The 13,956-nt window shown below is 43.4% G+C and overlaps 1 protein-coding gene across 1 annotated transcript in view; it reads right to left on the bottom strand.

Moving 5' to 3' along the window:
* The window catches only part of LOC141008430 (pleckstrin homology domain-containing family A member 5-like), a 236,955-nt gene extending 223,392 nt beyond the window's left edge, over nt 1–13,563 (bottom strand). The window contains exons 1-3 of the mRNA XM_073480795.1: nt 13,472–13,563; nt 13,273–13,349; nt 12,392–12,449 (exon numbers count right to left, since the gene is read on the bottom strand). Coding sequence (XP_073336896.1) covers nt 12,392–12,449; nt 13,273–13,349; nt 13,472–13,563 — 227 coding nt within the window. The remainder of the gene's footprint in view (nt 1–12,391; nt 12,450–13,272; nt 13,350–13,471) is intronic.
* Nucleotides 13,564–13,956: the final 393 nt, after the last annotated feature.

The raw sequence follows: 13,956 nt of genomic DNA, 5'->3' as shown, positions 1-13,956 counted from the left end.
AGAGACATGTGCACACACTGAAAATGGAAGAAGGATGCAGAGACAGCCGTGGCGGCCTGACATGACCACTACCCCTCCTCTATTCTCAGTGTCAGTTCCAGGTTACACTCTATTCTCTTTCATTTGATTCTTCTATCAATCCTTGTCCTTTCATTTTTTATTTATCTGTCTGTGTGTCAGCACAGAGCCGGAGTATCATGAGGCTCAGTAAGCCTTTGATAACCTCTCCTCCTCTTTCATCTCAACACACTTTAGGCTAAATGACAACCCCACAAACCAGGCCCTGGTTGTTAACTGTCCCACTACAGAGGTCAAAGGTCAGCTGCATGTCAGAGTCGGTAAAGTCAGATTTCAAACCAGACAGGGTGAAGTTTTTACCTCTCAAACTCCTCTCATTCCCTCTAAGTTTCACCAACTCTATCTGCCTTTTGCAGTTAAAAGATGCATGTCCGGGACAGAAAACATTTAGATTTCTCTTTCAAGGCAACTTGTTTGAACAGAAATCCATACTTTCCAGCAGCAGGTCAGAAAATGTTTCTAAAAATTAAAACATTAGCAAAAGTAAAGGTAAAGGTTTGGGTGTCAGTGAGCAGGGTTGCATCTAATGATTATTTTCATCGTCAATCAATCTGTTGATAATTTTCTTCATTTATTGATTAGTTGTTTGTAGGGCTGGTGCGACGTCTCGACGTAATTGATTACGTAAAAGCGTTGATTTACCTAACATGTGTCAATGCGTTGGATGTAAGCAGAACTACCACCATGCTCAAGCACTTGAAGCGGAAGCATCCCAGGTCAGCTGGATTCACATTGGATCCAGCAGTGCGGTGAAATGCCGCAGGTTGGTGCGGCGGTGTGTCACTCCATGGTCCATGTGTGTGACATGTTGGGAACCCCCGCAGAATAGTTTGCCGAAAGATGAAGCTGCTGTGTTGTTATGCTACTAGCATGCTGGTAACAAGCCCTCCTAGTCGACAGTTCATGTGATTGGCCACTGCAACATGACGTCAGGCTGCGTTTCTCCAAAAGTTGAGTCGGCTTCAACTTTTCCACCGCAGCCACCTGTGTTTTTTTGCAGAACCCCCTGCGCCATGCACCGCCGTCAGCCAAAATGGACTACTGTCATTAAAATGAATGGGAAAACCTGCGTTTTCGCCGCAACACCGGATACAACGTGAATATAAGTCTTGTTTACTTTTTGTCCCCACCCAAACATAATATATATTAGGATTACCAGTTAAGACTGGGCTATTTTTTGTTGGGGAATAATGCCCTGCAGTGCAGATGATTGAATAAAATATTGAAAAATAAATGACAAGTTTTAAAGTGTTATTTTTGGTAAATGTGTTGTTATATTAATCAATTAATAAAAAAAACAATAGTTAGATTAATCAAAACAATAATCAATAGATTAATGATAAAAAAAAATAACCGTTCGGTGCAGCCCTAGTTGTTTGGTCAGAAAATGATGAAAAGTGGTGTTGGAGCTGAAGTTGGAGTCCAGTCCAAAGATGTTCAGTCTACTGTCACAGCGGAAAGAAAGAAGAAAATATTCACATTAAAGGAGCTGGAGCATTTTCACTTTTTTTTCTTAAAGATTAAGGGTTAGGGTTACCGATTAATTGATTATCAAAATAGTTGGCTATTAATGATTGACTACTGATAGATAATCGATTAACCATTATCTATCAGTGACACCTGAGCTTCTTTCTGAAGCTGGCACTTAATTATTAGTTAAGCAATCCAGCGGACAAAGAGGATACGGAAACCAATTTCTACATCACATAACAGAACCGAGCCCACAATGCGGTACAGAAACGGCATGTCGAGTACAACAGAAGTCTCTCCATCTTGCTTTTTCTCTGCTACAATCCAATCCTCCCAAACATAAAACCTAAGATGACTGCATCAAGTACATCTTTGTCTATGCATTGTAAAAAAAAATGTATTCTGGGTAATATGGGGAATATATTCCTGCAGAGTAAACATTGTTCTACTTGCAAACAAAAACCAAACATAAAAATGAAATAATGTTTAACATTGCGTTGTTTGTGGACTTTCATGAGAAGCTTTCAGTCGCCCTCAGCCTTAAACAAATAATTTACATTCTCAGCACTGACTAGGTTGTTATTTTACAGAATAGCTCCTGGTTTTGCAGTATATGTACCTCTGTATTATTGATAGACTGTATAATGCAACAACAACATGCATGATGACAAGATTGACTGGCATTGTTGACCTGTATCTGTGCTCGAGGTGGGTCCAGTGTTGTTTGTTGCGGGAGCACAGTATTTTTAGTGCAGACTGTAGCTTTATTGTGACAATCCCATATGAGCAGACAACATTTGCATAGAAGGATAACCACCTGACTGTAGGAGGCATTTCCTCGTGGCTGGGTAGTGTCTGATGTGGAGGGTTAGAGAACACGGAGGACACTGACTGACCACCGCTCAGTGTAGCATGGACAGAGACAGAGAGCTGGCAATGAGTGAATTTCAGTTCATAGTTGGCTCCCTGCTGTTGATCACGGTTAACATTACTGTCTGTCAGCCCTGAATATCTTGCTAAGCTTCCAATAAAACACAGTTATTGTGGGGCCCATGCGTGTTCTTTACTGTCATTGCAGAGGAACAGATCTTGTCCATGTACAACAACCATTTTCCACAGCAAACGACTGCAACGCCACACAATACTCAAGTTTCAGACAGAGCCAGCACACACTGGTAAGTCTGATTTACTTATCAGACTAAGCAGTGGTCACTTTATGGTAGGGTTCGGCTGATAGACGATGCCACCATCCATCGCTGATGGCTGACAGTCATTAACTCCAGAGCCCTGTACCGTCATAACTTCTTGATTTAAAAGACAGACGGACAGCACAAAATGTATCGTGTCCCCTCAGAATTGCCGTAACGTAGAGTTGTTGGCATTTGTGACATCTGGGAGAGAAAATAAAAGAAGTTTGTTGTTGCTCAATGCACTAATGTTACATCTCCATGTCCCAGGCCACTGTTATTGGCTTTCTCCTAGCTTAGCTTACTCAGTATAGCTAGCTGTTACTTGCCAGGCAGGGATGTGACAGTTGATCTGACTCCCTTCACTGGTGACAGGAGGCAGCTTTCTTTTGTGGCCGGGTGAGATCAGTGAGAAAACAGTGACAGTGGTGGCTACAGTGGGGAACTCGAATTCGGGAAAACATAGGCAATTTTGAAATGGACCCAATTCACTGCCATCCAAAGAGCATCCTGAGACAAAATCAAGCATTAAGATCTTTGTACCCTTATCTTTCACTTTGACCTACTCTTACTCCTACATCATGCTACTTCCATTTTTGTGTCTGACAGAGAACAGTTATACTAATAGCCACATGAGGTCCTTGGCAGGAAAACGTAGCCGAGTTGTTTAAAGCATTTAGACAGACAACTAATGTTGTTTCTGACCAGATGAGTAGATACGTCTGACAACACGTTAACAACAAGATATTGAGTTACAGAATCCCAGTTCGGATTCAAATCCATCAGTCATGCTTGCAGTGAAGAGCCTGTCAGCTGCCTCTGTGGCTGCCTGTGGTTACTGATCGTGTGGCTCAGCGGTCGTCCTGTGTGTCCTTCCCCTCTGCTATGTGTCACCATCACTAACCTCCATCAGCTGTGCTCATCATGCATGAATACAGTCCTCCCATCTCTGCTGCTATAAATCAGTTCCTAAGTCCTGCACCCCCGAGCCCGCCACACACTGCACCCCAGCCACACAGAGAGGCAGGAATTTAATAAAGCCTGCACTGGTAACACACCAGCTGATGACCGGGAGGTGTGTGTGAGTGGAATAATAAGTGATTTGATGCATACAGCAGCCTGATAGCTTGAGAATCTAATTACATCCAGTTGAATATTCTCGTGCTGTCAATAGTCAAGTTAAGTCAATCAGAATGTATCTCTGCTCTGGATCAGCAACACACGTGTGGCGTCACACACACACACACACACACACACACACACACACACACACACACACACACACACACATTGTGAGTGTGAGGGCAGCTGGGTCACACTCCTGATACCTGCAAGGCTTCTATGATTTGGAAAAACATCACACATACAGGAACAAATTCAGAGGTGAGGTCAAGCTGGAAGTGTGCTGCCACACACACACACACACACACACACACACACTTAGACTCAGAGAATAAATTCCTTCAAGGAGTGTTATAGTGCCCACACACACATATATAGACAAACACAGAAACACACAGACATGAGGAGCTGGTACAGGCTTTAGGGAGTGTTCAGTCAAGCAGGGAGCAAACATCAAACAGCTCCAGCCAGAGGAGAGAGACACAGAGGAGGACACACACACACAACACACACACACACACACGGGGAGGGGGGGGGGGGACAGCAGCGGCACAGAGATTTCTCCTGGGATTTGAGACTTGAGAGGAGTGGAGGGCAAACTGGCTCCCACTGAGCAGGAAGGGTCTCCAGACACAAACAGACACACACACGCACGCACGCACACACGCACGCACACACACACACACACACACACACACACACACACAGGAATGTACACACAGGCCTACTCTCAGAGGAAACTCTGATTTGGAAACTATGTTATGCACTCAATTAACAGTATTTTTCACCGTCACATGGCCAACTCTCTCTCATACAATCATTTTTGAGTTGTCCAGTGAAGTAGACGAATCAAAGTCATAAAAACTAGAATCTTTCCTATCCCTTCCATATGATGTAAACACTGCATTAAGTCTGTCACATTCCAAGCCCTCAGTTCCTGAAGCAGGTTCTATTATCATTTTGTCACTTCCAAATCCAAGTTGAGATACTTAAGTGATGTCACCTTCAGTAGCCTAATTTTCACAGATATGACACAACTCCTCCAGAACCACAGAAGACAACTGTTCTCACAGGCTAAGTGTTAGTCAAAGCTACTAAACTGAAAACTGACTTTGAAGGAAAACTATTGGAATGAGAACATTAACACACTGCGTTAAACCTGAACGTTTTGCAGCCTAGTTGCCACAATAACATCTTTGCATTTTATGTTTTGCAAACCACTGATATGTTCAAATTTGTATGTTTCATATATGCATTTCAACATTTGAAAACATGACAACACTGCATATTTTTAACAAGACGACAGAACATTTTCCAGCAGTGTCTGTGGCAGCAAAGCCAAATGTTTTTAACAAGACACTGGGACATCTCCAGACGTGTTTGAGGCAAACAAGCCGGGTATTTTATGGTCACGACATGGTGTTTTCCTCACCCTAACCATGTGGTTTATATGCCTAAACCTAACCAGACCATAAGCACCGTGTTGTCACAATGTTAAACTGAAATGTGAACCTGAAGAAACATAAAGTTGCAAATTATTGTCACAAGTGTTGCTGTGTTATTTTGCTTGACCACTTGACCATCGACATGATCCAACTGTAACCTTTTTAGTCCAATATAGTCTGGAGTGTAATGGGTGCTCAATACTTTTCCAACACAGAAGTTGTTATCCTGACCACACATTCTGGCAAAGTTAAGCCATGTAACAGAAATATGTAGTGGCAGGGATATCGCCATTAATACCATATAATACGAACGTGTGATTTTGTCGGACTATCATAGAAACAGTTATGAGAATTCATTACTGTCAACATTAATGAAACCCTCAAATGTGTTTCATAGTGTAGTGGGAAAACACTACATTTGCAGACAGAGGCCTACTAGTAGCACCCACTGGACTTTATAGCAGAGAGAAAAAGAGAAATGATGAGAGAAACTGAAAGAAGACAGACTATCACACAAAATTCATCAAGGAATTCAGTTGCTCTTGTGTACTGTACAGACTGGTGACCAATTAAAGAAGAAACCTGAAAAAATGAATGGAGAAAGCTAAGGCTTCAGTACAGAGCACTAGAGCTCACTGAATAGCTTATTACTGTGTATTTTTTCCGCCATGGTTTCATCCAGCCTGACAACAGAATTATACTGCTTATGCTTATACTAATATATACTGCATTACATCCATAACGTTCTGCTGTGATCACCATGATCCACTGCTACAGCAACAACTGCAGCATTGAACATGTCAGGTTGTAGATAGGACAGAGTATAATCTTTTAAATCACTGTTTCACAAACCTCTGCTAGTTCCCCTGATGGTGATTGACAAGTTTAAATGAATAATCAAACAAACTCAGTGAGCTACAGTATCATGCACCAACTCAAGACTGAAGAACTGTACTAAAGAGACACAGTGGATCAGCTGTTTTAAATACAACAAAGTGGATGTGAGTCACATGCTGACCAGTTACATATTTTAAAAAAATTGTCTGCACAATCAGCAGCCACATCAGCTGAGTAGGGAAACCAATGTGGAAGTTTCTAGTTCCTCTAACAGCCTCATAGATGTCAGCTTCACAAAAATCTTACTTTGCAAAGGAATCCCAAAGTATCTGACAGAATAAAAGTCAAGACATTTCTGTGGCAACAATAAAGCTCTCAACAGCTGATTTCATTTCTTCATTTGTGATTTCAACCAAATTTGCATCTCAACAGTTACGGCCCCAACTAACCCTAACCCATGGGAAGTCATGTTCCTTCGATATCTCAAAATATAGGTTAATAAAGCCCCCACCTTGCTCACTGACCAAAAGCATGGACAAACAAAAAACATGGGTATGCCAAATGTAAATATGAAAAATAGCAGGAGTGACAAACTAAGTGTAAAGGCTACACTTGAAAATGTATCTTTCATAAATGCTGTACCAGAACACTTACATACAAACTGGTGGCATTTCTGATTTGCCCAAATTCTCTGAAAATAATGATACATGGCAAGCGTTTCAATGACATGTAGTAACTGGGCTGTAAATCAGAGCTGCAATGATTAATCGATTAGTTGCAAACTATTTTGATAATCAACTAAAGTACTTTTCTTGAGAAAAAATCAACTTCAAAATTGTCTGATTCCAGCTTCTTAAATGTGAATATTTTCTGGTTTCTTTCCTTCACTACAACAGTAAACTGAATATCTTTGGGTTGTGGACAAAACAAGAGATTTGAGGACGTCATTTTGGGCTTTGGGAATCACTCATTGCGTTTTTCACCATTTTCTGACATTTTAAAGATCAAAAAACAAATCAACTAGAATGGCACTAAGTAGAGCACATACCTCTGGCAAGGCCCCAGGATCCATCCTGATATGCACCAAAAGTTAATAGGGTCTATTCTAGGAAATGACCATCCTCCATCCAAGTTTCATGGAAATCCGTTCAGTCGTTTTTGTGTAATCCTGCTGACAAACCAACCGACCAACCAACCAACCAACCGACCGACATGGGCGAAAACATAACCTTATTGGCAGAGGTCATTAATTGGGAAAATAATCAACATTTTAACATTACAGTAAAAGATAAAGCAAAAATGCCAGGGGCTCAAATTAAAGCTATTAAGGCTATTGTCCCACTCAGAAGATCTTGAAGCTTAAAATGGGTAGGTTTAAGTTAGATTTAGGAGAGTGTTTTCCTTGATTGATAAGTGTCTTGGCTTATTACACTAAGAGAAGGCCACCAATGTTGTCTTCTAACAAGGCAATGAGCAGAAAACCCAAGTGTTCTCCCAAAAAACAGCCAGTCATGCAGTTTTCCTGAAGTCAAAGGGACACCCAGGCAGATAACATGCTGTAAATATGTTTCATTTCACTGAGAGCCACGCCATGACTTGTTTAACTGAGTGAAAGTGACTAAACAGTCTACCATGACACATGAGAAGCTGCCATCTTTCATTCCGTGCCAAAACTCCTTTGACATGCCATGGGTCAGTGCAGGAGCAATTAGTTAGCTGTGCAGAGCTAAACACCTTGGCAAGACTTCAGAATCTTGGCAATCAAAGAAAAAAACTGTTTTGAAAGGCATTTGGAAGACATTGCAGCAGCTCTGAACACTGAGCAGAATCTAAATGAGAAACATGCAACAAACCAACAGAAAATGTGGCCAGTCCTCCATGTTTCAGTTTGCCCTGAAACAGTGGTTTGGACTATAGACACAGTAGTCACAAAGCAGAAACAACAGACCAGTAGTGTCTCTTCCTCATATTCCACTGGGACCCGACTGATTGCGTAGATGTTTGCCGTTGAATAAGTGTGGTTTCAAACTAAATGCTTAGTCGAAAGTGTTGGTAAGTGATGGCAGTGAGTCAGTACCCCCGAGTGGGCTTTGTTGCAGCAAACCAGCAACTCATGTGTAGACGAATCCTAACAGGGTTTAGAATACAACTGAGAGTATAATCAGTTTTAAAATGGAAACTTGAGGATCAAACAAAAGCTGGAGCCATTTGACCCTTACTCTGAAAGGCTGGGCCTTGGTAGTGACTGCCTGTCACCAGGCATTTAGACGACAGCACTGTCCTTCAACACCATGGATGTAGAGGGAGCAGAGGGGCCAGGTTTCCAATAATGGGCTGACAGAAAAGTGACCGAGCAAGAATTTGGAAGGAATTTGAAGGATTTGAAGAAGTGGTGATGATGCAGTCTTGTTCGGTGAATATGAGACTAGGCCTGTTTGTTCGGAGTCCAATGCTGTCCATTGTATTCAAGGCTGTGATTGTTCCAGAACAGACCCTCAAGCCTGCAGTCCAGACTGAGTCAGCCAATAGCAGAGAATCAACAGTAGCTGTCTGTTCAGACCTCATGTCCTATCCTCACTGGGAATAAATGCAGAGACTGCAGTTGACACTTGGTAAGAAATGGTTTGCAAATGACCGTTTCTGACCAGTTTTACGTCAAGTTGTCTGCCAAAGTACAGAGAATAAAAACCCATGTGCTCCCCCAAATAAATAGAGAGGAGGCTTGTGGTAGTTTTCTGGTTCCTTGCCTTGGCTTTGGATGAGGTGGTCTTAAAATTTGGTCAGAGACACATTTATGTTTACCCTAGATCACGGGTTCCAAACCCCATAAAATGGAGTCTACTTGTGGATTACGTGGAGTTCTGTTACACAAGCAAAATAGTCCCGCCAAAGTATGGGGTTTCAGGTTTGGTTTGGGCTGTTTTGTTGCATAAAGCTTTAGATCACGTTAGATCGTAAAGACGCTGGAACATGTCAGATCTTAGTTTTAGGCCTGTGCAGAGCTCCCTTGTTAACCTTTGTCATGCCTATGAGCTGTGAGCAGTTGCAAAATTGTCACTTGTTATTTGAGTAATTTTCAGATGCTTGAACAAGTAAACTAATCACAATTAAGAGTAAAAGTCAAGCATAGGGCTAAGTATTCTGGTACCTATACAGTACTTGAGTTTCTGAAACTAAACAGCATGCTCTCCGCTTACTTAGAATAGTCTTAAATTATTTCAAAAGTCCTGTCAAAGAATGCATAAATAAGACTATTAATCTAGTATTCAATCCCATCCACTGATACTCAGACACAGACACCTTTCAGTCAGTATTGAAGTAATAACAATAATTCTAACCCCGAACAAAGATTAAAGAAAAGCCTTAAAAATAAATGTATGTTAACATCTCTTTTCTTTCCGATAATAATAATAATAATAACCATAATTTATATAGCACCTTTCAAAGCAGTTACAAAGTGCTTTACAGAACAGAAAGCAAATAAAACAAGTTAACCATGAAAATACACACAGAGTGCACCAAGACAGTAAAACAGAGGGTCACAGAGCAAATAAAAATCAGTAAAAACAAAAAATATATATTTTTAAGAAGTGAACATTCGAAAGTGATTTAAAAGACGAGACTGAGTGTTCAGCCCTGATCTCCTCAGGTTGGTCAGTCCAAGATTGGGAGCCCTAACTGCAAAGCCTCTATCACCTTTGTGTATTAATCTAGACTTTGGAAGAACAAGGAATGACACATCTGAGGATCTCAGGGAGCAAGAAACAACAACAGACCTGTTCAATAACTAGGAATAATCAAAACATCAATACTAAAAGCAACACATAACCAGTGTAAGGAAGCCCAGATTGGTGTAGTGTGGTCATGTTTCCTAGTCTGAGTCAAAATTCTGGCAGCAGAGTTTTGGATGAGCTAATCCCATTTATCATTTAGAGACCCATCTCCTTGGGGACACTGCCAATCCACAGGGACAGATTACCAACTGGGCAGAAAGGACCCCAAGGCCACACGTCTGGAGGGGGGCAGAAGCCTCAGGTTCATTGCATGCCAATTAGCGTTTGGTAATTTCCCTGATTGCAAATTTGTTCAGAGAATTTGCACCACTCAACTAAGATGAGTTCTGCATTATTATGTTATTGAAACAAATGTAATTATGTCTCGGTCATGCAGAGGGGCGCTGTGTCAAAACCTATTTTTAATGCTTCTATTATGTAATATTATGCCCATATGGTACAGATTACTCATAAAGTTGTGTTTCATAAAATCACAACAAACACACAGAAAACTCCAAGGTAACAGTTAGTGACAAAGGGGGATCTGGCTTTTGTTATCAGTGCCCCAAAACTATAGCACTCTCACCCTCCTGAACTCAGACACCCTGAGCCTCATCTAACCTTAAAACCTTTTTATTTTGAAAATATAAGGTTTTATTATCTCACCTAGGAGATTATGTCTGTTGCCTGTGTCAGTTGGTTGTTTGCTTTGTCAGCAGGATGACACAAAAACTACAGAACAGGTTTCCATGAAACTTGGATGATGGACGGGTCTCAGCCGAGAATAAGACCCCATTGACGTTTGCTGTGGATAGGAATAAACGAGCGGATCCAGGATTTTTTTTTTTACTTTCCTTAACATTGCAAAATTTTTTTTTACATTTCATCAATTTCTCAGGAAATAATGCATGGATCTTGATGAAAAAAAATCAGGTGGCTGGTATCTGTGAGTGAGTACAGTTTGGTGCAGATGAAGGGGGCAGCTGGGCCTTGGTGGAGGTCTGTGCTCTTCTGAGTGCCATACTAGTTATTACTATTATTACCTGGGGGTATTTAGTCTGGCAGAGGAGAACTAGTCTCTGGGTCTATTGGAAAGCTGTTATGGTCCATGTCTGCTATCTGCCCAGTACTCAGTTGGAGCTTGGAGGTGAATGGACATACAGAATGCGTACGGTGAGTCAATACTGACCCAAGACCAATTTTTTGGCCATGCTCCTCTGAATTTGTTATACTAATCTAATTTGTGATTTGTCAGCTCCCACTGCTGTACACAGTCTCATGCCTCTGTGCACCACCTCTGAATGTGTCCTGCTCTGATCCCACCAAATTCAATGTGTTTTGGCTGTGTTCACACCTGCATTCACAGCTGTCCACTTGTCACACCTGACTGTCATTCAAGTGACCGTCGGTGTTTGCATGCGAGCACTTAACATGTGCAACCGTGCTCGTATATTTACACGTCTACATGCACACACATACACACAGCGTGGGTGTGCACATTCTGCATGCATTCATACATACCAATGAGCAGCGGTTGTGGGCTATTTATAGTGCAGCTATATTAGCTCACCGTATGTGTCAGCTGCTGCTCTCAAAATGGCCACAGACAGCACGAGCAACAGCAGGAAAACTAGGTGGCAAAGTAGGTAGAACACATGAAAGTGCTGCTCACAACCGCAGACGGACAGGGAAGAAGTGTGTGTGTGTGTGTGTGTGTGTGCGTGTGTGAGTGAGTGAGTGGGTGTGTATGCGCGTTAGTGTCAGCTATGGGTGTGTGAGAGGCTGCAGGGCCATTTTGTTGTCCAACAGGTCCACAAAATATACATGTTCGCCAGTGTGCACAAGGACCTGGAGCCACCAACAACCCTGGAGAGGTTGCACATACGTACACACACACACACACATGTTCACACACGCAGCGCGGCAACAAGTAAAGCCTGTTCAGCGCAGCAGAGCAGCCTCTGAGTCACACCGGTTCGTCAAACTTGCATCCAACAGACAGCAGACTCGTTCCTGAGAAAATCCCTCTGTGTGTGTGTGTGTGTGTGTGTGTGAGGAGAGAGAGAGAGACAGGTGAAGGGCGAGAGCACGACTGATGAAGGAGAAAGCCTCAACAGCAGCAAAAGACAGTGCATCTGTCCATTCACATTGATTTGACTGTGTGTGTGTGTGTGTGTGTGTGTGTGTGTGTGTGTGTGTTACAGGAGAGGGAAACAGAGATATTTGTGAATTCCTCCAGCAGGGCAGAGGGGTAGAGAGCTGGGCGTTGATGAGAGCTGAGGGAAATCTCTGTGCCTGCCATCCAAACCAAGCAGCCCCTCACCGCCTGAGACGCTCTCACACTGCCTCGCTCTCTCCCTCCCTGCATCTGCTGCTGGTCTCTTTCTATCTCTCTCTCTCTGTCCTCTCCCTCTCTCTCTCTCTCTCTCTCCCTCTCTCTCTCTCTCTGTCTCTCTGCCTCCACACATGTCCAACTCACTTGATGAAGCAGCGAGCTCCCTCGAATGTGTATCCTTCCTCCCATCCTGTTGGTAAATCTGTAAGGACAGGGAAGGGGAAGAGGACAGACAAAACACTGAGACATTAGCAGCTGTGTAGAGAGATATGAAGCTGATCTCACACACACACACACACACACACACACACACACACCTGCACAGCAATGCAGTGTCTGGACCACAAATAGCTCATTTGGCTCGTGCCCCCCCACCCCCCATTACCAGAGCAGATTTACTGATTACTGGATCATTGTGTGTGTGCGGCGGTCAGCCTCCAGCTGTTTTAATACACTGCTGATCTGCATGCAACGATGCCTTTCCACCCGTCGCCCCTCTGCTGTCGCGGCAGATGTGATTTATTTGGGAATATATCGGCTGTGCACTGACGCACCAGACGCGTTGCATTGTTCTTGAAGCAGCCTCGGTGCCTGTACGTGCTTGGAAACACTGGGTTTCTGCAGCAAAAAGGCTGTCAGCGGGAAATGTGTCAAATGTCACTGCAGGGAATCGGCTCCGAAATCGGTTAACGCCTACGTGACGGAACTTTTAAAAAGTGTGTCGCAAAGTGTCCAGGTGGAGAGAGCAGGAGGAGGCGTGTGTGCGTGTGAGTGTGTGTGAGGGGGGGGCGTGCGTAATGGTCCGCCAGAGGAGAGCAGAGAGGGGAGCGGAGCAGAGGAGGCTGTTGCTTTGCTGCAGAGAGAAGAAATCTCCCCTCATCGTCTTCCACGGCTCTCTCCGCAACTTGTCGCCCCTTTTTCTCCACCGTGACGCGCGGATAACCTTTCCCTGGCGCGGCGTGCGCGCATGTGTGTGCGTGTTTTCGCAGTGATTAAAGAAAAAAGCCCATTCTCAGACTGTTTACCTGGAGTTTTCCTGTGCCCCGTGATTACAGCTTCTCCAGTAACAGGATGCAACCAGGTCGTACTCTTTGCTTCTTCGCTGTTGGTGGAAGAAAACGGGGGAAAAGGTGAACAGAGAACCCGAAAAAGACAAACAGGGAAAATGCGTCGGAGAAATAAGCAGTGCGTATCCATAAATCCATGTATCCGCGTGATATTTACTTGATGAAGAAAATGCGTCCATCCCGAGTCACCCCATAACTCCAAGAAGAGGGAAGGCAGGAGAGCCAGTCCGGCTTAGGATCCGCCGCCATGTCTAGCTCAGAGCAGTACTGCTCTGGGTTACTACACACAGGGGCTAGAGTGCGCGGCGCCGTGCCAAGCGCGCGAGGGATCCCGCGTGCGCGCGCTTACAGGAGATGGGAGCGCGCCCAGAGGATAAAGACACAAGCAATGATTTTCTGCCAAGTGAAGGGAGGCGGTGTTGTATTTTTTTTGGCAGACGTCCTCATCAGTGTGTGACTAAACTGACCCCATTTAAAGTTCACTATTAGTGTGAGTCTTGCACGTGCTGTCGGCTCAGCTGTGAGTTTAGGATCAACCAACCAATCAGTTAATGGATAGTTACATTGCACCAAATCAATTCAAACCTGAATGGCAAACTCAGAAGTGCTGAACCTCGTCCCATCCTCGCTTGTGAGTGACTG

Source organism: Pagrus major, chromosome 14 (genome assembly GCF_040436345.1).
Source record: "Pagrus major chromosome 14, Pma_NU_1.0".
Taxonomy (NCBI): domain Eukaryota; kingdom Metazoa; phylum Chordata; class Actinopteri; order Spariformes; family Sparidae; genus Pagrus; species Pagrus major.
This window is presented reverse-complemented; position numbering and strand designations above follow the sequence as displayed.